Raw genomic sequence first — 26,452 nt, 5'->3', positions numbered from 1 at the left:
TTACGTTTTAAGATTTGTACCATGGTTAGAGACATTTTGGGTAAGTTTAGGTACAATTCATGAAATCATTATATAGCAGTATAAAATGCCAGAAGTAAAGCATTCTTTTAGGAGTCATTTTATCAACCTTAATACTTAAAAAAAATTATTTCAGGCAGTGTTCAGTAATTCTCCCTGTCAAAGTTACATGACATTATGCTAAAACAAAACTTCTATATATATCTTTTTTTTGAAACTTCATCTTACGGCCTATTTTTCTTACATTTCAATAAATCACAATGTTTTGTTTTATAGTACTGTAACAATATTATTGGAACTTACTTTGAGAAATGTGAAAAGGTAGCCACTTCATTGAGTGGCTACAAAACCATCTGCATCAATGAGTACTGCCAAAGTGGAGACAAAAGTTCTATGTGTGACACTTTCTCAGAGTTGTCCCGGCTCTGTGCTTCTGATGGGCCTGGTGTCTTTGAATCCTGGCGTGATGATTCCAATGTGGCTTGTGGTAGGTTTTCAACTGTTGTAAATGATGAATAAGTTCCTATAGCACTTTAACATCAAAATATATTTCCAAGTGGTTTTCTCAAAGAACTCTAAACCATAGGAAGCAGGATCGTAGAGATAAAATTCTGTCTCTAACTTGCTTATGAGGAAACTGAGACTCAGTTTTGTGATGTGACTTGCCTCAAGCCACAGTTTTTAGGCTAAAATCTTAATAAGGACCTTGATAATCATCAGTGAAAAGTCATGGGGGAAAATGAGTAAATTCTGTGGAAAAACTAGAAAATTTATCAAAAGTGTAATGAAAAGGACTATGATTTTATTTCAAAAGGTAACGAAACACAAATATTAATATACTTGTACTTATAGTTAGGTCAGTCCTTATAACACGAGTAAAATAATGAATTTCAACTGAAAATGAGATTGCATACACTATATATTTTCTTTAAATATATAAAATAGAGGAGAAATTTATGTAATTTTAATTATATCCAGTATTTTAAAGATTGACTATCTTCAAAATCAGATGCAAAGAATCCCATTTGAGAAGCCCCTCATTTGAATGTTATGTATTTGTCTCCTTCATGTTTCTCTAATTTACATATATGCATGTTTTCTGTATCTCCAGAAAAACCTACATGCCCAGAAAAACATATCTATAAAGAATGTGGACTCTCAAATCCTGCAACTTGTTCTAATGTGGCTCCTTTTCAAGACAGTGAATGTGTGAGTGGCTGCTCCTGCCCAGAAGGTAATATCTTCATGACAGTATTGGTGCCAAGGTGGTTAAAGTTGCAAGTAGGGTGGCTCTTATTATAGCAAGGCATTTCAGCAATTCAGCCATTCCTAATCTATCCTCATAGCAGTCTACTGAGGAGGATTAGAGAAACATCTAAGTCACATGTTTTTCTGTCTCTCCAAACATGAGGGTCACCAGACTCCACACAACATTCTCTACTTCTCTGCTGGGTTCCCCAAGACTATGCTCTGTGGAGCAATGACTGTAGCTCAGAGAAGTGTTATCTATACCCTGTGGGTTTGAATGAGGAGTCACTCTTTTTCAAGGAATTGTCATTTCTTCTTGTTATACTTAAAAGAACTAGTTCAAGGGCTTCACAACAGAGTACTGCACAATTTACTGATGTTTCTTTAATATCTGGATTAACCTTTCATAATGTACTTTAGGGTATCTACTGGATGATATTGGAGAGAAAGGAAAATGTGTATTAAAGGAAAGTTGTCCCTGTGAATCCAGTGGAAAAATGTATAACCCTGGAGAAGTCCGAGAAGGACCTTGTGGTTCTCAGTGGTATGTGTGTGTCCCTTTGTCCACATTTTCTTAATAGTGAAATAGTATTAATATTTGTATCTACTTTGAAAAAGATTCCTAAATGCACTCTTAAAGTAAACTTTACAGAAATAAGTAGCAGTCTCATAGCACTTTCTGTGTTGTAATTTTTGTCCTTTTTTGTTGTTGTTAAAAAAGGTTAGTGTATTTTTGGTTTAAAATGTTTTCTTTATATCTTTAAAGATAATGTTGCTCACTAACTGAAACAGTGATTTGAATAGTAAGCCGCTTGGCACAATAGTTGCTAATATAAAGCAAAGCATAACACAAGATTTTGATTACAAAAATGAAATAATGATTCTAATTCTGCTGATAATGTTTAATAAAATGTACAATAGAAACAGCTCAATGCTTTTCAAATAATTTCTATATATGGCTACACTGGTGATAAAACACTTTTTTTGTTTTAATTGAATTTATTGGTACATTCTAGGTAGACAGTACAGTTACACTCATTACTGGGATCTTGTACCTTTACATGCCAGGTCTTGGTTCTCATTTTTTCCCCTTATCCCCACCCTCCCTCATCGTTAGGTTGTTTGTTTGAGCTTGTTCTGTTTTCCTAATGTGGACATTCAGTGCTATGAATTTTCCACATAGAACTGCTTTCATTGTGTCCCATAGATTCCTGTATGTTGTATTGGCATTTTCATTTATTTGTAAAAACTATCTGATTTCTTCTTTGATTTCCTCTGTGATACATTGATAGTTCAGGAGAGTGTTGTTCAATTTCCACGTGTTTGTGAAGTTCCTACGGTTTCTTATGCTATTGATCTCCAGCTTGATTGCACTGTGATCTGATAATATACAGGGAATAACTTCAATTCTTTTGCATTTATTCAAACCTGTTTTGTGAGCTAGTATGTGATCTATCTTGGAGAATGACCAATGTGCAGCTGAAAAGAATGTATATTCTGATTTTGTGTGGTGGAACACTCTATAGACGTCTAATAAGACCATGCGTTCAAAAGCTTGGTTCAGTTCTAGTATTTCATTGTTGATTTTTTGCCTAGATGATCTGTCTATTTTTGATAGTGGGGTATTCAGGTCCCCCTCTACGATTTTATTAGGGGTTATTTGGTTTTTCTTGTTACTTAATATTTGTTTTATATAGTTGGGGGCATTTATATTTGGTGCAAATATGTTTATGATTGTCATTTCTTCCTCTTGGATTGTTCCCTTTACAAGGATGTAGTGTCCTTCTTTGTCTGTCTTAATCAGTTTAAAATTTACTTTGTCTGCAAATAAGATTGCTACCCCTGCTTTTTTCTGGGCTCCTGTTGTATGGAGAATTGTTTTCCATCCTTTTACTTTCAGTCTATGGGCTCCTTTTTGCCCATAGGTGTGTTTCTTGTATACAACATATTGTTGGATTTTGCTTCTTAATCCATTCTGCCAATCTATTTCTCTTGATTGGTGAATTGAGGCTATGGACATCAGTTATAACTGATATGTACTGACTTATTATTGTCATGTTATTGTCCTTTTGTTGACTCTTTTTATTTTTTGTCCTCTCCTTTTAGTTTCTTGCCTTGGCTATTTGATTTGCTCTGTTGGGCCTCCTGGTGTTGTGATCTTCATTGTGTTTTTCTAGGATATTGTTTAAAATTCTTTGTAGTACTGGTTTAGTATTCATGAAGTTTCTCAAGTGTTCTTTGTCATGGAAGTATCTCTTAACATTTTGAAAGAGAGTTTTGCAGGATACATCAGTCTAGGTTGGAGGTTGTTTTCTTTTAGGACTTGAAATACCTCACTCCAGGCTCTCTTTGACCCCTGAGGGTTTGTGTTGAAAAGTCTGCTGTGATTCTGATGGGCTTTCCTTTGCATGTGATTTGTTTCTTTTCTCTTACTGCTTGTAGTATTTTGTTCTTCTGTTGGATTTCTGGGATCTTGATTATTATATGTCTAGGTATAGATTTTTTTTTTGTCTTGGCTAGTTGGAGTTCTATATGCCTCACTTATCTGTATGTCTAATTCTTCCCTTCTGTTTGGGAAGTTTTCTGTCATTAATTCTGTGAAGAGATTTTTTTTAAGTCATTTGTGTTTTCTCCTGCTATTTCCTGTATTCCTATCAGTCTTATGTTATTTTTCTTTGCATCGTCTAGAAGTTGTTGGATTGATTTCTCATGATCCCTTACTGTTTTTGAGAGACCTCTTTTTCACAGTCCCTGACTGTGATCCTATCTTCTATATCTGAAATCTATCTTCACAATCTTTTATTCTGTTGCGTACACTTTCAATAGAGTCTTTAATCTCCTGGATATCTGTTTGAATCTGTTTAATGGATTCCATTTCTTTCCTATGTTGGGTGTTCATTGTTTCCATTTCTTTCTTATTCTGGGCCTTCATAGTTTCTATTATGTTCCTAAGCTCATCTATTTTTTGTCAGTTTCTGTTCTAGAGTCTCCAATCATGACTTTCATTTGCTCACCATGTCTATGGTTATCTGGGAAATTATTTCTGCTTTAAATTTTTCTAGAGCCTGATTGATCAGTATTTTTTTACTTCCTGTGCTGTGAGTTCTGAGTGTCCTCGTGGTTCACTATCTGGTTTTTCATCCTCCTTTGCCCTACTGTTTGCCATTGGTGGACTGGAAGTCTGTCTTTGTGGCTTGCTTAAGTGTTTTTTCATCTTTATTTTTGCTGTTGGGTTGCCCTTGATTCTATCTTTGGGTCATTAAATCTTCCTGATATCGTTGCGTCCCACCCTTTGATTCTCTAATGACTTATAGATATTCTCATTTTCATAATTGAGAAAACAACTCGTCAAATCAATCCCTATCCTTTATCCCTAGCGATACAATCAGGAACACAGTAGGATCAATCACCACCCTTTATAGCCCACCATGCCTCTGCAGAGTGCATCCAAGGACTGGCTCAATCAGGGGATCTGATAGTGGGGTGGGGGGGTAACCCTCCTGGCACTCTGTCGGAGCCAATCAGTGGCGCCTGCTGGAAATGACACAGCTCCAGAAGAGGCCGCACAGGGGAGAGGGCTCTGAGTCCAAGCTGGGGCGATGATGTAAAACTCAAAACACTGTTTAATATGGAGTGAATTTTAACTTGTCAAAACTTAGTGTAGATTATTTTTCTGTTTGGTTAGTCAGTTTGAGTCTGCAACAATATGATCAGTGAGATTTTTATCATTCCTCATCATAGTTTTTCTCTGAAATTTCCTGTTTCTACAAGATTGCAGAAGACTTTTCTAGAAATATATTGCATCCTTATAGGAAACAATTGGATTCAATAAAAAACCCATTATTTAAGATGTAACATTTTCCCTGTAAATAAATAGTCATTGTGGTAATAATATACCCCTAATAATTATTAATAAGAACAATCATGATTTCTGTTGAGTGTCTATAATAGTCTTATCTGAGCAAAAAATAAGCCACAAAAATGGTTCACATATGTAATTTAACATTTTTTGGTATATTTTAAAAAGGAAAAAGAAGCAAACAGTTGGAATTAACTTTAATACTGTATTTTATATCATTCAGTACCTCCAAAATACTAGTTCAGCATAAAATTAACAGAATAAAGTTAATAAGATATTTTACAATATTTATGCATACTGTCTTAAAAATCTGTTATTTACATTTATAGCAGATCTTAATTTGCCTAGCTATAGTTTTAAAATGGTATGTTTCTCTATTGTACTGTCTACAAATGTGCCATGCAGTAAGTGTTTTGATGTTAATAATGAAATGTATTCCGTGGAGGCCAAGTGCTTCCAATCTAGCTTACATTTTTACATGTTTAATTCATGCCGAACTTATTTTAGTCAAAGGAATTGAAGTCTTTTTAAATACCAGGATCAATGAGGTGTTTTATCACAGCTGAGATGTTGGATGGGGAGTGGCCTTGTAAAGTTCTTTTGGGATCAATGTTTTGATGTGTCATATAAAAATATTTTTATACCTCAATTTAATTCTAGCGTGCTTATTTAGCTTTTACTGTACTTATCTGTTTGATACGGTGATGTTTGTTTTCACGTTAGAGAAGATACATTTGATGACCTTTCCCATAATCACTGTGTTTTGCAGCACGTGCCAAGATGCAAAATGGTCTTGCACTGATTCCTTATGCCCTGGAAGATGTAAGGTGGAAGGGAGTTTATTTACCACCTTTGATGACAATAAATACCACCATCCTGGAAACTGTCATTTCTTGGCCATCCATGTGCGTAACAGCTTAGAACACTTGAGAAACTTGATACATACACTAAGCTATTTATCAAGCAAATCTCTGCATTGAATTAGTATTTAAAGAAAAAAATTCCTCCCAATTACTAGCTATGTATGTTCAATATCTGTTTTATTTCACATATTGGCACTGATATCATTGCTTGTCAATACTGAATCAGTACTAACTGTGCTCTTTGAAAATATCTTGCACAGAAAAGTCTAAAACTCATTTCATTCATTAATAATCCTTTAATTACACTGGGAAGTTAGTTCACTCTTCTACTTTGATTTGCATGCTTTATTAGTTCTTCAAATAAAATCATCTTTCTTATTCAGGGAGGCTCCTTTCGTTCCCACCGTTGTTCCTTTGAACTGATTTTAGTCTTTGTGATAGAGTGATACCAGCATGAGACAGGCTAACTTTACATTTACATTATTTTCACTACTAATGCTAAGTAATCTGAATTCTAGTGAATGGATGATTCCCCTTTGCAGCTCTAGCTGATGTCAGCAAACAGTTGTATTTAATCACTGTGGTAAGAAACAAGATGAACAGAATTTGGGAATCCTGAAGTGAGAGAAGCTGATTAATACCTAGTAGTTTGCAAAGTATAGTTGCTGCCTTGAAAGTCTGTTTTCCAAAATAAAGCTTCTTTATTGCCTACCAACATAATTTATTTGCCCTTTTTTATGCTTTCCCTCTTTTAATCCATGAGGATTAAGAATAGGGAAAAGCGAAAGGGAGATATGCCAAAGCAGATAGAATATGGGTTTCTTGTCAATTAGAGGTTCCTAGACTTATAATAGTCAGTGTTTGCCATGGCGTACATGATAGTTTTACAAGTTAACTTCATTTCCCATTAGATTTACAAACAGTGGGACTGTCCAGGGAGTGACAGCTGCATGATCACTAATTTCTAGTTATCACTCCAGGACACCCCAGTTCCCTTTGAGAAGAAGATAATGAGGAAAGATAAAAGAAAAACATGATTATGAAAATCTGAAAATTGTAGACTACATGGACATAGCTGCTCAGGATCTCAGAGCATTTGCAAAGCTCTCCACTGCTCTGAGATCCTACTGTGGACTGACAGAAGTTTGTATTTTCAGAGCAGACTGTGTGCAGATACTGCACATAACTGAAATTACAACAATCTGAATGAACCACATAGTAACAACATCTACTAAGTAATAACTTCAGTAACATTTCAATAAAAATATTTTTTGTTTTCACAGAATGAAGACTGGTCTATTAGTGTTGAGCTTCGTCCATGTCAAGACAGACAGACAGGAACTTGCTTAACCAGCGTTACGCTTCTCTTGAACTCAGTAAGTAATTGGCATACTAAGGTTTGGTCAGCAGAAAATCAAACTTATTATTTCACAAACTAGAAATTTTTGAGTTCGAAAGACTTTACTATGTGAATTGGAAGCTTATATAAGCTTGCATATAAAACCTATTAAGTTTCTGGATAAGCTGGATAGTGGATTTTGAAATATATTAAAATTACTTAAAGACACAACTATGTGGTAATTACAGGTCAACCCCAGATATCCATTTTGGGTCACTGGAATTTTACATTTGTGGACTGTTTAGAAAGAAGGCATGGCATTTGTTTCAAACTTTGTGTTTATGGAAACAACATTCTCAGTGGAAATAGATATAAATGGGAAGGGAGAACAACTAGCCCAGACCTCCGCTCTTACAAGCTGTTTGACCTTTGGAAATCTAAGTTATCTTCTTGAGTTTCAGTTTTCTAATGTATGAATTGGGAATAAGGATTCCTTTATAATCTGCTGCACAGAGCTGATATAAGAAAAAAACAAAGCAAAATTTAACAGAAACTTTAAAATGGTTCTACATTTTAGATATTTATCAGTTAATCCCATAAAATTAAGATTTTTATTGCACAAAATTCAATTTCATGAATTATATTAAAATGAATTTTGTAAATTAATATGAACTAACAAAGTGTTTTGAATTTTAGTCTGTTTCAGTTGCCAAATATGTTTTCAATAGTAATGGGAAAGTCACAAAGGATATGGTTAGAATTAAGGATTATTACTATTCGGGTAAGTTTAATAATATTTTAAAATATGTGTATGATGCATTTGTTCACTCAATACTTAAAGATATTAAATATTTTGGCTTTTAACAGATAAAGTATTCTGTTTTTAATAAACCTGTTTGACATCTTATAATTGATTTTAATAATTTTTAACAGATGAAATACAGATCTTCAAAGTATCTGCCTCATATCTTCAAGTGGAAACATACAATCACATAAAAATGCAAATACAGATAGTTCCCGTAATGCAATTATATATTTCCATGCCACCCAAGCAATTCACAGACACTGTTGGTAAGTTCTCTCAGTATTTCTGTATTTATTTTCAGAACTCTAATATGATCATCATATTTAATTTCCATTTGTCTCTCAGTGACAATGAATGGCGCTCAGTGGCAGTTAATGATCCTAAAATAAAGCATATTGATTTAATCTTCCCATTCACATTGTAGTAAAATAGTTCAACCTTCTTTTCATAATAAGGTTACGTATTCATTATAGAATCTTTTCCTGAAAAGATTTTCAGCATTTTAAACATTTAAAAAATTTCAAATTAGAGCTTTCATTTCAATGAGATTTGATAATATGTGTTGTGTGTAACTTTGGTAGTTGTATACATTAATAAGACTGGGGCCTGAGATTTAGCTCAGTTGTTCCACCACCTGCTTCCCAAGTGCAAGGTCTGGAGAAAAGAAAGATTTTGACTTGTAATTTAGTAAATGAAAATATGCATTTTTTGAAAATCTTATTTCAAACACAGTATTTTTACTTGTCTTCCTGATGGGATCATGTGTCTTTTTCCACCGAGGTTTTCTATCATGCATAGAGCTATAGGAGTGGAAGAAGACATTCAAAACAATCATACCAAGTCCCATTCAGAGCTATTAATTTATAAATGATAGAAATTTTTATGATATATCTTTACTTGAGAAATTCTTTACACGTTATTTAATTATTACACATAGGAAAAAATATAACTAAGTGGGCCTCAGGTTCCAGGTAAGAATGACGCATAGACTTGGATGTGATTCATCTCTTCTCACCAAAACTGTGGAGATGCGGTCATAAAGCTTTCTACCTGTAAACAGATTTCCTAATATTCTGTTGAAGAGTGGCAAACAGGAAAAGCACAAATGGTGGATGGGTTGAGAACCTGAATGAAATTTGGTGTTATGAAATTGAACTTATGTGGTGTGTGTGTATGTATGTGTGTGTGTGTATATGTGTGTATGTATGTATATACTTACATCTATCTACATGCATAGTCATATATGGGTATATAGCCATATATAAGTATAGTTGTATATATTTATATATGTGACTGACCGCATATATTCTCAGGTAGCTTCTACACGTATTAATTTGAACAAAGAACTGAAGTGAGGATAAAATTCCAAAAGCGGAGTAGATGTGAAGATGTTAACCTGTGCCTATGTTATTATTATATCACAGGACTCTGTGGTTCCTACAACAATAAAGCTGAGGATGATTTCATGTCAAGTCAGAATATACTGGAGACGACATCTCAAGCATTTGCTAATTCTTGGGAGATGATGCCCTGTCCTAAAGGAACCCCTGCCTCGTGTATCAGTATTGAAAAGGGTAATGTTTTCTGAACCGCAGACTCTGTAACTAAGTGTTTGGTGCTAGGCATTATAAACTTATTCTGATAATAATATGAACATATTAGATAATCCTGGCTTTAGCTAGTCTTCATTGTTCTGTCCTAGTTTTAGCAGAAATTAGACAAGCAGCCTGCCTGGTTGATTGTACTCCTGGGAAATGCATTCTTCATTGAAGGCTTATCTCCATTGTTTTTTTCTGTACATGCTCTTTCCTGCCTTACACAGTGTTCTCCATAATTATACAATAAGAGGGTTAGTGAAGACTTGAGTGATCATTTAGTTTATCAATTTCTCTCTTTTTATTTAATAATGAAAATCACCATTGCTTTAAAAAGCTAGATGCACCCAAATTGCTGGGGTCATAGGATGATAGAGCTACATCTGGGTCTAAGTGTACCCTGACTTCTCTCACATTTATCAGCAATCCCAAGCCCAGACACAGATCTTACTGAAACTTTACACCTGCCTGGGCCAGCTTATGTTTAGAAAGATCTTCACAAATACTATTTCAGTTTATTCCCATGAAAACTTGGGAAGGATATAGTTGAGGTTGTTTCCTCATCGATGTAGATGTTGGGAGTGGAGCCCATAGTTGGTTTGTGCATTTAATAAGGGTTCTAAGAAGGGCTTGATGTAGCTCAGTGATGCCAAGTGCGAGGTCCTGAGTTTGATCCCTAGTACCAAAATAATAATAATAATAATATAATAATAATAATAATACTAATAATAATAATGAGGAGGAAGGTTACAAGATGGTGCTGCAGTCTGTGTATTTTAAATCCAAAGTTTCCCAGGTATTGTTAATTTTCCTGAATGTACATATTGCTTCTTCATAAATAAGGGAGGCTAGGTTAAAATATGTATACTACATTGACATGTTAGTTGTTTCTAAAATATCCACATATTTAAAAGTCTGATCATTTTTAAATGGCTAAAGCAATTCCTTTTGAAAATTTACTTATTTTTATTTGAAAAATGAGTTGGTAAGAGCATTAACATAAACATGTAATGAATATTTCAGGGTTTTGTCGTGCTGTTTTGTTTTTGTGATGTTGCAGTGAAAGCAATTATGGTGGTAATAGTCAAAGAGAGGGTATGTATCATAAACCAAGCCACTTATATCAAGCAGGCTACATGCCACTGCTTTGGAGATACATATATATATATATCTTTTTACTAATTTGTTCATTTTTTTCTTTTATTGAGTTTATTGGTACATTTTAGATATACAGTACATTTACTTTCATCACTGGGATCTTGTACCTTTACATGACAGGTCTTGGTTCTCATTTTTTCCCCTTGTCCCTGCCCTCCCTTCACCCCCCCTTCCCTCCCCATTTACAAACACTTTATTTGCATTTTTTCATTTTCTCATATTTTTCCTATATTACCTTTCTCCTACCCTTCCCACTTTCCCTACACCTTTAGCCCTTTTCTTCTCATTTCTCAATGTCAGTTATCTCATTAGGATTTTATGTACTATTACAGTTTTTGTTCATATTTTTAAAATAAATGATTTTGGTGTCTTTTTGATGTATCCAACTTCTTTTATTGCTACAACGCATTAAACAAAACATTTGATACATAAATGCTATTTTTGAATTGTTAGTTTAGTAGGAGATCAGATATTTATAAATCAACAAATATTGATTACACAGTTAAAAAAATAACATTAGGGTATTTGAATTACTGGTCCTAGTCACCCTAATATGTGAACATCAGAATAAACTGGTGGGGTATTCCAGGGTGATAGGGATGTGGGTGGGGTTTATTTATTAACTTGTCACAATTTAGCCATTAATATATATTTTGAAGTTAAAAGGTATTATAAAGATATAATCTTACTCCCTTATTCCCATTTTTATATAAAAATTGCATTTCCGAGAGAGATTGAATGAACAAATACAAAATCCAAAGCTAATAAACCCTTTTAGTAAGATGTTTCTAATCATGCCGTTTTCATGTATGATGACAACAAATTCGATGTATTATTGTGAGGCACTGAAAAACAGTTGTTTCAAATAAAGACAAAATTGTTAAAATTTATCTTTTCCTCCACTTGAAAAATTTTCAGTGTTACTGATTCTGATTTGGGGCACATTAATTGTTTTCCAGAAAATTTTGCTGAAAATAGCTGTGGGATTCTTCTTGATTCAAGTGGACCATTTGCTTCCTGCCACCAAATTGTGAACCCTAAATTCTACCATGAGGTAAGTATCGGACCACTCTTAACAGCTATTTTTAGAATTACTTTGCTAATATCTGTAAAACCACATAGATCTTAACCTTTTTCAAATAACAGATTAAAATATATTCTTACATTTAATATTAGATTCCATTAGCTTATTTAAATGTTAGGTATATTAACTTAAAAACCCTGAATGAAAAAAGGCTTAGTTTTACTTCATTCTTTTCTAAATTGTTTGAGAAATGGATTAATAATAAATTGCTAGTTGGAATTTTTTTTTTAATTTCAAACATTTGCAGCAGATTTTCTTCAGAGTACAGAAGTCATTACGGGTTGACTCGTTACATCTGCTTTACCTATTACTGTGGGTAATTATAAAACAATATAAATTTGTTTGTGATTTTAAAGGAATGCAAAAAGTACACTTGTTCTTGTGAAAACAGTCAAGATTGCCTGTGCACAATTTTGGGCAACTATGTGAAAGCATGTGCTGAAAAGGAAACATCCCTAGTGGGGTGGAGAACTGGACTGTGTGGTAAGTGAGAGAGTGGCTTCAAATAACTCTACTCCCTTCTGAGGTTCGCCATAGTTATGTGTGTGTGTGTGTGTGTGTGCGTGTGTGTGTGTGTGTGTGTGTAATTCAGGCACACCCATTTACACATGTATTCCTGATTCTTTAAAAAATGATTTTCTAGCCGGGTGTGGTGGTGCACGCCTGTAATCCCAGCATTTGGTAGGCTGAGGTAGGATCACTGTGAATTCGAGACCAGCCTGGACTACGTATTGAGTTCCAGGTCAGTCTCAAAAATGATTTTCTAGCTGGGTGTGGTGGTGCACGCCTGTAATCCCAGCATTTGGTAGGCTGAGGTAGGATCACTGTGAATTCGAGACCAGCCTGGACTACGTATTGAGTTCCAGGTCAGTCTCAACTGCATAGTAAGACCCTGTCTTCTCAAAAAAAATTTTTTTTTCTATTTTTAAAAATACCATTAAACAATCTTTGAATTTGAACCCCTTGATCAGCTTACCATTATTTCAAATATTTATGTATTTGAAATAAATACGAGTAGAATCTATTTATATATGTGTGTGTTTCTGTTCAGTTGTATGCTGCAATTTAAATGTTCTTACTGTGAAGGTATTTTTAAATAATCTAATATTAATAACTTCTTTTGAAAAAAATGTAAATCGGGGGCTTAAGTATTGTATTTATAAAATTCTGCCTTAAAATATTTTTTACTCATTGAATGTGATGTCACACAAAAATACTTCATCTACCAAAAGAAAAAAACAAAAGACAAGAAATACATTATAAACACACCTCGTGTAAATCATACTTAGCACCTCATAGCTTGTATCCAGTTAATAGATAAGGTCTGTCAAGTTACCTACAAGATCTTTTCACATCTTTACATCTCTGTTGCTACTAACTTAGTTTAAAAAAGAACAACCACCTACCATTTATCCTCTTAGGTGATTATAGTGGCCTCCTTCAATATCTATAACCTCATCTCCATCTATTTAATTTTCTATAGAGAAAGGAACCAAGGTAGTCTTTAAATTAAAATTGGATGCATCTTGCTTATCATGTCACAAATCAATGGCTTCTCGGAGCTCTAACACTAAAGACCAGCTCCTGGGAATGACCCTGCCAGTTATAACCACTGACTCTCCGGGCTTATAGCATGTGCCCTTCCATGTGCTCTCTGATGCTGTCATCCTCAACTCTGACTCAGGCTGTACCCAAGGCATAGGATCAGTTCTCTCTAGGCTGCCCACCTGTCCGCTCTGCTCCTCCCCTACAGACCCCCAGCTGTATATACTTACTGCTGCCCGTCCTGTTTCTTCATTGAGTGTATACAGCTGTCTCCCCCAGAGGAACCTGAGGCTAGTGGGAGCAGTACAGTGTCATCCTGTCAGTGGGTTTCATGACCAGCAGAGCCTCTATACATACAATAGAAACTCCTATTGAGGATATACTCCTAAGTGAAATAAATAAGTCACACACGTGTAAATACCAAATAGTTTATCTGGTGTAAAAACTATAATAATACATAAGATCCTAATGATATAATTGATGATGTGAAATAGAAAGAAAAGGGTTAAAGGTGTAGGGAAAGTGGGAAGTGTAGGGGAAAGGGAATAAGGGAAAAGAAAAAAATATGAGAAAATGAAAAAATGGAAATAAAGTGTTTGTAAATGGGGAAGGGAGGAGGGGGTGAAGGGAGGGCAGGGGCAAGGGGAAAATATGAGAACCAAGACCTGTCATGTAAAGATACAAGATCCCAGTGATGGATGTAACTATACTGTATACCTAAAATGTACCAATAAACTCAATGAGAGAAAAAAAAAACACCTCATATTGGCTGAAAAGAAGTGTAGAAACCTCAACAGTCAAGCACCTTTTTCTCAAATACAAACAATTTGCTATACGACTATAAATGTTAAGGTGAAGCAAATTTATCCTTTTTTTTTTTCCTGGATGTATACATCATCATTAGTATTTTCTCTATACCCGCAGAACAATCTTGTCCAAGTGGCCTAGTTTTCAAGTACAATGTCAAAGCTTGCAACAGTTCTTGCCGATCCCTGTCAGAGAGAGACAGAAGCTGTGATGTACAAGATGTTCCGGTTGACGGATGCACTTGTCCTGTTGGAATGTACCAGAACAGTGAGGGAAACTGTGTCCAGAAATCTCAGTGTGACTGCTACATAAACGATGAGGTTGTACGCCCTGGGAAACTCATGCAGATTGATGACAATAAATGGTATGGAGTGACATGTGTATTTGTTAGGATAATCAAGGGCCTGCATTCTCTTTGGTTACTGGTATAAAGTCTTCTTTCAATCTGTCATATTTTTATGTTTGATTTCTTATTAAGTTTGATAATTACCTCTTTTCTTTCTGGAGTCTCCCTGCGTCATCGTGATGATACAGAATTGATCCTGCTCTTGTTTGGTTTTGAACACCATTAGGAAAATAGTCCGGCAGCTCACAGTGCAAAGCAATTTTATATGTAGACAGGACTTTCTAGCTCTTTCTCAGCAGGCATCATTCAGAAATCATTCACATGCCTACCGTGTTTTATACCCTATGCTGAGCACTGCAGTTAGAAAAATGAGTGTACACTGTCTTGTACTTACAAAATAACCAGTGTATTTAAGAGGAGATTATACATTGCAGCACGGCAACAGAGCAGGTACGTCACTACCTGAGGAGTTTAAGGGTGACTTGCCAGAGAAGACTGGCATTTAAATTATCCTAAGGGCTAAATTTTTTCCAGACCAAACTGAGACAGAGAATAATCTTCTGTGGTGTAAAATGAATGCACTCATAGGAAAATACTTGGAAAAGTATTGCATATGTGGGTTGTTGCAAAGTATTGGGCTAAATATATTGCAGCCAGGTTGGACTCAATAATTTAAATTGAATCCCTAAAAAATTAAGAATTTTGACTGTTTTGTAATGGCAGAGGAGATTATGATTTCTGAAGTTTGGAGCAAAGTAATTTAGCTATCTTTCTAATTTCACAGATAGATGAGTAATTCTTGGCAATGTTACTGCAAAACTGAAGTAGCCATTTCAAAATCTTTGGATGTGCCTCCTCTCTTTTCTTTAGGTTCATGGAGCTATCATTTAGAAATGGATGGTTGTTCTTGGCCATTCAAAAGGAAAGATGGGCCAGAGATTTAGCTCAAGGGCGTTGTGTCTGCCTGGCAAATGCAAGGTCCTGAGTTCAATCCTTGGTACCACATAAAAAAAAAAAAAAGAGGAAAGAAAACATAGTTACCCCTTTCCACTAAAGTCCACAAACATATGCAAACATATGGTTAATGATCATACTTTCATTCTCTGTGTATTTGTTGGGGCATCAAGAGGTCAGCTCTTTAATGAAACAGACTAGCACCCCAAATGTATGGTTTTTTTCACCACTACCTCATTCCAGACCCTCATCATCTCTTGCTGGCACTATGAGATGACTACTTTGCTGTTTTCCTGTCTCCCTCTGTCTCTGTCCCATGTTTCCTGCAAAGCACTCTTCTGATCATGCCACTGCCTCTCAGAATCTTTAATGACTGCTGTGTACCTAAAGAATAGAAATAGTTGCAAGTCACTTAAAGCCTCCAAGTCTGGCTCTAATCTACTTTTACCACTCACTCCCATGTGTACCCTATATTTTACCCAAACATGGTTCATTGGAGCTGCTGAAACATATCTTATTCTTTCTTTTGTCACTGTCTTGCATCTTCTCAGCAGGATTGTTAAATTTTATCCCATAAGGTCCAGCCATCATTCCCATGAAGTTGTCTGATGTTCCCAGAACTGTGTTTGCACATTCCTAAGTACTGAAGACTGTATTTTAAAATTTGATAAATTTTATGCATATTCTGGGAAATGTCTCACTCATCTAGTTTTCCTTGAAATTTAGTGTTTAAACATATAATTTTATTTACAGTGTCTGTCAGGCTGGAGTTCTTCTTTGCCAAACTCCCATCGATTTAACCCTAAGTAAGTATTGATACCAGGATGGAAGCTTAAAATATCTAATGTATCTCAAATAGACAGATGAAGAGGCACTTGGTTGACCACAACTTCCTTTATCTTATAGAAAATTGTTCTGGAGGGGCTGAGTATGTAGACTGCAGTGATCCCAAGGCACAGAGAAGAACTGATAAAACATGTAGCACTTGGAACATACCTGCTTTTGAAGTACGTCACATGGCACTAGAGTTTAGCCTTTTAAAACTTCTAATTTTTCTAGGGTAAAAGGAAATTAAAATTATCAAGAAAGATAATGAGAAGGACAAATGTGTATGTGTTGACAAAATCAGATCCCAAATGTGCACTTGGTATATTTTTGCATTTAACTGGAGTCTGATAATGTTGCATGATCACAGCTTTGTCCCATGGTGTACATTTTTGTATTTGCTCCTGTAGGGTGACCTGGCTTGCAAACGTGGGTGCTACTGTCCAGTAGGAATGGTTCGGAACTCTAAAGGAATTTGTGTCTTTCCTGATGACTGCCCATGTTCTTTTGGTCAAAGGGAATATGACCAAGGAAGTGTCACTTCTGTTGGCTGCAATGAATGGTGCGTAATAAGAAACTATTGTTTCATTTATATTTGGATATTAGGAAATATACAACTTGTTCTTTGTTTTCATGGGAAAGAGGTAGTCATACCTTGGCTATTTGAAAAAAAACAGCTAAATATTAGAAAAAGCTGTTGTTTTTATAAGTATAAGGATTTTATAGCATTACACTTAATGAGTATCAGACAATATAATTAACACAAATTAAGTTTTAAACCGAAACAAAACGTTATTTTGTGTTTCTTTATATGAATCCTCATATAACAATAACCGTGTTCTCTCTCTCCCCCTCCCTCCTTTTCCTCTTAGTACTTGTATAAAAGGGTCTTGGAATTGTACACAAAACGAATGTCAGACCACTTGCCACATCTATGGTGACGGTCATGTTAGAACTTTCGATGGGCAAAGTTACAGCTTTGATGGTCTCTGTCAGTATTCATTTCTTGAGGTAATTAGGAGTGTGTTTTATCACAGGTTTTCTAATTACTTCATTATTCATTTTTAGGTGACTTTTGGGCAATTTTATTTTCAAGATGGGAATTTATTTTTCAAAATTCATTTAAATAATATTCTTTATCTGCTTTTAGAAGACAGTAAAATACTATACAATATGTTGCTGGCTCTGGAGGTGAGGGCAAGTTCAATCTTGGCTCCAGTATTTGTCCCATGTGTGACTTGGCTCATGTATTTTAGCTTCTTGGTGTCTGATTCTGAACCTGTAAAATACACCTAAAGCCAAGGTAGAGCACACAGTGGAGCACAATATTAAAGGCCAGTAAATGTTGGATATTAGTCTAACAGGACTAGCAGCAATGAAACCATCAATTTATAAATGCCTCTTTGTCAAGCAAATTTGTATGATTTATTATATTTAATCATTATAATACTATATTCCTGATACAGATGAAAGCATTGAGATTTAAGCAATTTAAGCTACTAAGCAGGACATATCACATTAGAACAATATCAAATCTGAGTCCAGAGTTCGTGCCTTTTACAATTAAGCTGCTTCCTAAGTACTATCTAATGAATAAAATTTGGATTGTTTTGATTAATTTATTAGTTTTGATTGAATATCAACTTTTGTACAGAACGCTGAAGAAACACCTTTAAGTATTCATAAGATGTAGAAACAAATCAATGATGTAAATATTTATCTATCTATGGTAAAATGCTAAACTTATGTAGAAATCCTGGGGAAAGGGCTGAGTCGAAGCAAGTTAACCGGATTGGACTTGGTCATCGTTGCCAAATCACAAGTGCAGTTAGATCATTATGCTTTGAAAAATTCCATCATGTGGTGTTTGACGTATTGAATTTAAAACATCATTCTCTAAGAATTGTTCTTCTTAAACTAACATTGTAGTTGAGTCCTATGTCACTGATATTCACAAAGTATTATAACTGAATTTTAAAAGGACTATTGTGGTCAAGAAAATGGCACGTTCCGCATTTTAACTGAGAGTATCCCATGCTGTGAAGATGGGCTTACCTGCTCAAGGAAAATCATCGTGGCCCTCCAGGTGCAGTACAGTTCCTCTCCCTTTTCTCTCAGACTGTGGAGTTGCTGAATGAAACTCTGATTGAAAAATCCATATTTCCTTTTTCCACCTTTTAATTTATAGGATCAGAACATTGTCCTGCAAGATGGTAAAGTGACGACAGTCAAAACTGCAGAAAGTGAGGCGTGTGAACTCAGTGAGAATGCCTACTCTATACATACTGTTGGCCTGTACCTGATTCTGAAGCTTCAGAATGGAATAATCCTGATTTGGGACAAATACACAAAAATATCTGTTGTACTGGATCCAAAGTGGCATGTATGTGTATCGCTCATGAGTGAAGAATGAAGTAGCAAAGTCAGTTCTCTTACTGAAACTTAGACTCATGGGGAGAGTTGGGTGGTGGGGGCCTTTGCTATAGTAATAAGTCATTCACAGTTCCTCAGCCTTACCATGAAATAGGGAATGTCATGTAATCATAAACAGTAAAGAGTCTGATAAGAAAGTAAATGGAAAAAAAGGCATTCTAGTTTAAATGTATTTAACTGTTTGAGATTATCATGTGGTATGATTTTTGAGGTAGTTGCATATTTTGTATATTTGGAATTACAGCAATATTTTAAGCACCAAACAGTATAAACATGTATAATTTGAAACTGCCAAATACAGTTATTTTTGGTTCTTAAGGCATTTATTCTACCTCCCACCAGATCAATGTAGTCTGGATTTCTTGGGATTCAATGGGATTTCCTCCCTCAATTTGAAATCGAACATAGATTCACAACATCATATAAATGATCATGATAACCATTTTTATGTCCCAAATCGGGACTCATTTTAAAATTTCCATTTCTGGTCTATACAGGGAAAAGTGTGTGGTCTTTGCGGAAATAATAACGGTGATCTCAAGGATGATTTCACCACGAGGTATGCCTCCATTGCTGCTGGAGCCCTGGAATTTGGAAATAGTTGGAAAACGAGCCAGGAATGTTCAGACACAGTAACTCAGAGTTTCCCGTGTGACTCAAACCCTTACTGCAAAGACTGGGCTGTGCGGAAGTGTGAAATCCTGAGGGACAACACCTTCAGAGACTGTCACAGCAAGGTAGGAGAGTTCCAGAAGAATTGTTGGCCAGGAGTTTTCTCCTAGAGATTCACGTGCCTGTGCTCTGCCTAGGTCGACCCCAGCACTTACTATAACGCATGTATTGAGGAAGCCTGCGCATGTGACATGGAGGGCAAGTACCTTGGCTTTTGTACTGTGGTGGCCATGTACGCAGAAACCTGCAATGCAGCTGGAGTCTGTGTCCCCTGGAGAAAGCCAAACCTCTGTCGTAAGTGAAGTCCTTATGTCGTCTTACCTATGTAATCTGCTGAAACTGTTTTGCTGAACACATATCCTCTTCCTCTTTCTATAAAGCCCATGTTACTGAGCCTAGAAAGCCTTAAAAACACATGTGTTTATGTTAGGGAGAATACCTCACTTTAAAATTATATGATACCTGTCACAGCACTTCAAATTCAATGTAGTTAAAAAAAATATGTTCATAGAGTTCCACTGAACACTGACAGAGAATCTCTTATCCTTTCTTAGGTGAAGAGTGAACTATTAATCTATCTTTGCATGCTAGTACATCCCTGAACATTATCTTGCATACTACTTTGGTTGAAATCCTCACACATTTTGTTTCCTTGAGAATTTTTATAGACCCCAGTTGAAGAGCTATATATTGACTATAAAATGACTATTGATGTATATGGAACATGATAACTTCCGTAGAAGTGAGTCGACTCCTTCTAAGCAGGGTGTTATGAGAGAAAATATGATAAGTGAGAAGCATTGGAATAGGCTCGTTTTATTCAGTGGATAATGGGCCACACCATGTTACACTGACATCTTTAGCTACCTCACTTAGGAACTGTGATTTACGGATTAAAACAGCATAATTTTCCCCACAGATTTATTTTTCCAATTGAAGCTTGAACTTTAAAACCATAAAAATTTAGATTATGACCTGAGCTATCTTCAAATGAAAAAAAAAGATTACTTCTCCACCTCATCCAACATTGGTGTGAGATGTCGAAGAAAGAGGTAATTGAAGTCTAGAAGCTCCCCATTTTTTTTTGTGAGCTCTTTTGTTGCCATAAGTGACATAAATGGCAATTTAGATAAAACCAAAGGAACTTGATGAATGATAATACAGTAGAGCAGTCTATCAGTAATATCGCTCAGGATCCTTTTTTAAAAAAATGCTTTGGAAAATGAAAGGTGAAAACTGCCATGTCATGAATGAAAGTGACTTGATACATTCCGTTATAGCTGTATACTGTGATTATTACAATGCTCCCGGGGAATTCAACTGGCATTACGAGCCCTGTGGTACTGTGGCTGCAAAAACTTGTAAAGATCAAGTCATTGGCCGGAAGTTTTCCTCACTTTTAGAAGGTAAGACATATCTACTAATTATCAAATATGGTACTGGTATTTTAAAACTGAGATGTTAGTTTTCTTCAGTTCATTGTCTCACTTTTTGTAATTTAATGAACTTTTTCTTATGGCAATATTTCTATATTAGAAACAATTTCTGCAGACAAATAACTATTTAATTGGAGGTGAAAGGAAGGCAGAGAAAAGAAGAGATGATAGTGCTATGGTCCTACTGTCAGTCTTTGTACATCTCACTATACAAGGCAGTTTGAGGATGCAATATATAATATAGTCTTGCTTAAACAGAGGCCAAATAACTGCCTCTCACATTTAATCTTAGCACTATATACCTTAGAGGAAAATGAAAAAAATGACAGAGGATGATGACACCAAAACTTCCCAAAGCCATACCTGTGTTAAATCCTAGGACTTGGGATATTTTCAGCCCTTTTTATTGTAATTTCTGTAGCTTCCTCTGCTCGGCATTCACATTTCAAAGTATGTATTTACCAAAACCTGTTTTGTGTTCACCATCATGCCCATCATCAAGGTAGCGATCATTTAAAAATATTTTGGGAAACATTTTAGAAAGAAAATGAAATTGATCAAAATTTGTAAGTTCTTCCATTTGACACTGCCAAAGATTGTGAATCCTATTCCATTTCTGCATTCTCATTATGAGCCTGAGATTTTGTTACTGTCCCCTTCCCTTCATGGAGTCACTGAAGTAACTTTACACTCCATAATATAGTGTGATAAGTGTCATCAAACGGGGATGAACTGTGGCCCACTTTTGCATTCAGGTTGCTATGCCAGGTGTCCAGAAAGTGCTCCGTATCTGGATGAGAACACCATGAAATGTGTCAGTTTGTCTAAGTGCAGCTGCTTCTACAATGGCGTCATCCCAGCAGGGGGAGTCTTTGAGGATAACTGTGGAAAAACATGGTACATTCTCTACTAACTTTCTAATAATTCGGATTCTTTTGGCTTGCATTTTAATTTAGAAAATTAAGCAGACAACTTGTGTGTGTGCGTGTGTGTGCGCGTGCGTGTGTGCTTTTATGTATGTATGCATGTGCATAAATTATAATTCTGTCATTTCTAAAGGAGAAGACTTTAGGTTCAATTTTATATCAGTTATGCTAGTTATTGTATTTTCAGAAAATTCACAAATCAACGAATGGTTTGTTAATCTTGTGCTTAACAATAGAAATCAGGACAGAAAATGTCGCAGTGTAGTTTTAGATTCAAACAAAGTTGTGATTCTATAAGTTGAGCTCATGTTTACGGGCTTTCAAACATGGCAGCACATGGAAGGGGTCATACTCGGGCAGTGTGACTGTCAAATAACACTGTTTAAAGCTGAAAATGTGAGACCTAACTTCAAGTTTGTTACCACAGGTGGTCTCATTCTCAGTTGATGGCCAGGTTCTTCATATCCTTGATAAAGAATTCAGTAGGGCACACAGAAGTAGAAAAAAAGGCAGAGATTTATTTGAGAGAAAATGTACTCCATAGGGCAACAGGAGGCCACTGAGAAGACTGAAATGAATTTGACTCAGACTAGTCTACTTTAGGGTGTGAGGTATTTATTGGAACTTTTTCTGGGTGTTATAGTCTGGGGTGGCATCTAATGGAATTCTGTCCAGTTAAATGAGTTTCCACTGGCATATCAGGAGGGGGAGTTTTAGAATTTACACAGCCTAGTTAGAATCAGTAGGGCTGCCAACCCCACACCCTGTGGGTCAAAATTGCAATGCTAATGATGTTTTAATGACTGTGGGGTTATCCTTAGTTACTCAGAAGCAGTTAAAATACATGCCCCTCTGCTCATGCCAGATGTCAAGAAATGTGAGAAGGGCAGGACTGTATCCCTCCGGCTTGTGCTATAATGCCAAGGAAGTGTGGTTAAAGCAGGAAGCTTCGGAAGTCTTCAATCCTGGAGGGGATCCTGCCTGCTATGAGCCTGAGGCTAGGCTATTTCTCATACTATCTGCTGCTTCAGCTTGACTATAACCGATTCCTGTGGGACCCAAGAACTCTTTACTGAAATGATTGGGCATAAAGTTCAAGAAAAGAATGCGCAATTTGCATTAGCTTTATGCTCTTAGGGAGAAAATAGTTTATTTTTCTACTTGGTTCTATTTGTTTTACCCTTAGAATTTGGTGTCTTAAATTAGTGAGATGTGTACCACTAGCAGTCAAAATTTTAAACTCATTCTTTTTCTTTTCAATTTAACTTTCAGCTATTGCATTGCGGGGGAGTTGCAGTGCAGTGGTGAGTCATTAACGCTTTGCTTTAGTTGATTGAGGAAAGATGAGATAAGGGCTTTACCAGTGCTATCTAACCCATGGCACTCATTTGTTTTTCTTTTAAGACAAAGGTGTGGATGTATGAATTATTTTTCTAAACTAAAACCTCAGTACTCAGGTTTAATCGCAGTGTGGGCACTTTGTGAAAAGTAAGTGGGTTTTGGATTGTATTTTGGGCACACATCTCTCAGAGGTTTGCCATTACTGGTTCACCATCAACACTGAGAAGCATTGACTGCCCCTTGGGTGGGATTCACACAACACCTTTGTTTAGGGATCACTGGGAGAGTCACTTTTCAAAACCATTGTTACCGGGACACTTTGAATCACTGTCAGAGGGGCAACAGCTGATTTTCATAAGTGGGTCTCCTGCTCCTGTGACCTCATCCATTTGTAATTCTGGCAATTGAGGTGAAAAAAAAAGAGATCTTCATCAGTCAAAACAGTTTAATGAAGGGATGGAGTAGAAGGTGAGAATAGAAAGGATTAAATTATTGAAGGGCTACTTGGGAGCAGAATGTACCTTAAAAATAAGTCTCACTAAGTTTCAAAAGAATACATAACCTATTTCTTTTTTGTATTAGGAATTATAAAAGTAAAATAAAGAGACACATACTTTACAAGCAACTTGAGATGTGGTATTTTAAAAATTTCTGTCAATAATAATACTTTTTTATTATTTCAGAAACGACTATTAGAAATTCCACATCTACAGGTAAAATCATTGTGTTTTAAATGAGTATTTAATTTTTTGTGGTTAATTCTTTATAGTTTTAGCACCAGTTTTTATAGTTTCCTCTGACAGTAAACACATATGCTGATAGATTTACTCACACAAAAGTTGTAATCTAGAATTAAGTTGCTAGGAAATGGTAGAATATTATTTCATTATATTCCTGCAAATTAAGTTAGGAAAATGCTTAGCACACAAATATTCTTTGCTAATTAGTTAAGTATCATCCTCTAAAGAGAGACTTTTTCAGGCAATAATTAATGTAACTGATAAAATAGAAGTAAATGTGATCAGGGTCGGGGATTTAGCTCAGTGGTTCTGCCACCTGTCTCACAAGTGCAAGGTGCTGAGTTCAATCCCTGGTACCAGAGGAAAAGAAGAAGAAAAAGTAAATGTGATCAGTGAAGTAAATAGTTTAAAATAATGATCACACTGGGAATGATCTGAAAATATAGAGATGAAGTGTGAATTTCTTTTTAATTCATGTTTTTATGTTCAGCAATAACATAGTTTGCTCACGTCCATTCAGGAGAATACTGGATGACAAGTATTTTAACTTCAATTTTGGGACATTGAAGTGACTAGCAGTATAAATGCACTTAAAATTGCTGTAATATACCCACATATTCCTACTTATCACGATTTAAGGAAGGTAATTTCCTGTTGATTGGTATTCAGAGGTGGCATTCTTTAGGAGATTGGAAACCTTATGTTTTTTAGTGGTATATTTATAGTTAGGTGACCTTCTGAAAATGCTATTTAAATTTTTGCTACTGTTGGTCATGTATTGAGTATAAATTATCACGTAAATGAAAGTTATTTGGTCACAACCTCCATGCATAAGTTCAGAAATTTTAATTTTAGTTTATGGCAGTGGGGTTCTTGAAGTAAATTTCCTATCAAAATTATTCAACTAATCTATTTTTACAAATATTGTCTTCCCTGGACAGCTTCCACTGCAACAGGTACCTCCGTAGTAAGCAGCAAAGCTGGTAAATATAGAAATGCATGATTATTTTTTACTGTTTACATTAGCAGTATTGTGACTCTTCCTCCAGTTTTACAGTCTTCATTCATTCATTTCCCGAATGCCCATGCCAAGTAGCGTGGTGCATCTAATTGTAAGCTCAGTGAAGAGCATCGCTGTACTCATCCAAAGGTTATCTATCCTAAAAGAAGAATATTGTGCATACTATTGATTAGGAGAAAGTGGCAATACCAGAAAATATGATGTTACATTTTTGAAGTTCTTTTACTAAAACCAGGGACATTTCACTTCAACTGGATGGTTTATAATTAAAGCAGAGTACAAAAATATATTGAAATATGAACAAATCTGATACATTTGATCATTTATTTGTATTCTGGAGACCTCTAAACATTTTTAGATAAGTATTTCTAAACCTTGGCCCGAGGTACCATTTTAACTGACATCTTCAACTCTTTGTCTCCTCTACACAGCACTTACCTTGGTTACCAGTAGCTCAAGCACAGGTAACTGCAATGTTCAGCTGCGGTTTAAACAATAGGGGATTTTTAAATAACTCCCTAAACTTTGTCAGGAAATGCCTTTGCAATGACACTTTTAGAGGAAATAAATCAATTTTTTCTGTTTTTGTTTTTTTTAAAGAATGTTTTAGGGAAAATTTATATAAAATGATGTTTTTAAAAGTTGTGATCTTCAGTTTTAAAATTTTAACTTCACATTTTAGCTTTCTTCGCTTATGTGATTAAATTTCTCTGAAACATTAATCTCAGGTTCATCTGTTTTATTTGCAAACGTAGATGTTCTTGGAAGCATGCTTTTCCTCCATGTAAAATTTATTTTTTCCATTGTTTTCTCAAATTCAGCAGCATCCATTCCAGTGATTACAACATTAAGCAGTGAAACAAAAACAGGTAGGTAAATTAGAAATTTTATAAATGGCCAGTAAAGTTCTTCATATATATCAAAAATTATATATTTTTAGATATGAATCCAGAAAAGCATATTAGAATCAATACCAATTTGATCACATTTTTGAAATACTAAAGTCTGAATTTCTTCTCTGACCATCCAAAGGGTTTTCCCAGTTATGCTAATATTGTCTTTCTACCTAAACTTTATTTTTGTTTTTGTTGTTTTGGTACCGATGATCAGACTCGGGACCTTGCACGTGTGAGGCAGGCTAAATCCCCAGCCTCTTCCTACCTAAACTTTAAGGTTCACTGAATAGGCTTTTAATGTCTTTAATGTAAACAAAAATAGGAGAAAAAAACCTCAGAGAAATGGTTAACCAACACTTCAGGGCTACATTTCTGCATCTTATTTTTGTTGGTGATGTAGTTACGCTCTTTTATTTAAATTAATTTATTTTTCAATGGAGAAAATCTATCATATGTATATGTATATATATATGAAAATCTATATGTACATATATATGAAAATCTATCATATATATATGTGTGTGTGTATATATATATTTAT

General features: G+C 35.3%; 1 protein-coding gene across 1 annotated transcript in view; it reads left to right on the top strand.

Moving 5' to 3' along the window:
* LOC104856201 (mucin-19) overlaps positions 1-26,452 on the top strand; it is a 70,237-nt gene that overhangs the window by 33,583 nt on the left and 10,202 nt on the right. The window contains exons 13-37 of the mRNA XM_033763894.1: positions 295-505; positions 1,130-1,252; positions 1,687-1,810; positions 5,895-6,030; positions 7,272-7,364; positions 8,024-8,108; positions 8,261-8,398; positions 9,557-9,706; positions 11,845-11,939; positions 12,326-12,452; positions 14,439-14,685; positions 16,375-16,427; positions 16,528-16,628; positions 16,857-17,008; positions 17,319-17,457; positions 18,428-18,532; positions 18,635-18,829; positions 19,377-19,616; positions 19,689-19,845; positions 20,832-20,957; positions 21,743-21,884; positions 23,186-23,217; positions 24,936-24,977; positions 25,447-25,479; positions 25,837-25,884. Of these exons, the coding sequence (XP_033619785.1) occupies positions 295-505; positions 1,130-1,252; positions 1,687-1,810; positions 5,895-6,030; positions 7,272-7,364; positions 8,024-8,108; positions 8,261-8,398; positions 9,557-9,706; positions 11,845-11,939; positions 12,326-12,452; positions 14,439-14,685; positions 16,375-16,427; positions 16,528-16,628; positions 16,857-17,008; positions 17,319-17,457; positions 18,428-18,532; positions 18,635-18,829; positions 19,377-19,616; positions 19,689-19,845; positions 20,832-20,957; positions 21,743-21,884; positions 23,186-23,217; positions 24,936-24,977; positions 25,447-25,479; positions 25,837-25,884 (3,094 nt within the window). The remainder of the gene's footprint in view (positions 1-294; positions 506-1,129; positions 1,253-1,686; positions 1,811-5,894; positions 6,031-7,271; positions 7,365-8,023; positions 8,109-8,260; positions 8,399-9,556; positions 9,707-11,844; positions 11,940-12,325; positions 12,453-14,438; positions 14,686-16,374; positions 16,428-16,527; positions 16,629-16,856; positions 17,009-17,318; positions 17,458-18,427; positions 18,533-18,634; positions 18,830-19,376; positions 19,617-19,688; positions 19,846-20,831; positions 20,958-21,742; positions 21,885-23,185; positions 23,218-24,935; positions 24,978-25,446; positions 25,480-25,836; positions 25,885-26,452) is intronic.

The sequence above is a fragment of the Fukomys damarensis genome, unplaced genomic scaffold, assembly GCF_012274545.1.
Source record: "Fukomys damarensis isolate Sample0158 unplaced genomic scaffold, DMR_v1.0_HiC HiC_scaffold_15, whole genome shotgun sequence".
NCBI classification, from domain to species: Eukaryota; Metazoa; Chordata; class Mammalia; order Rodentia; family Bathyergidae; genus Fukomys; species Fukomys damarensis.
Note: the sequence above shows the minus strand (reverse complement) of the source record. Positions and strands in the feature narration are given on the sequence as shown.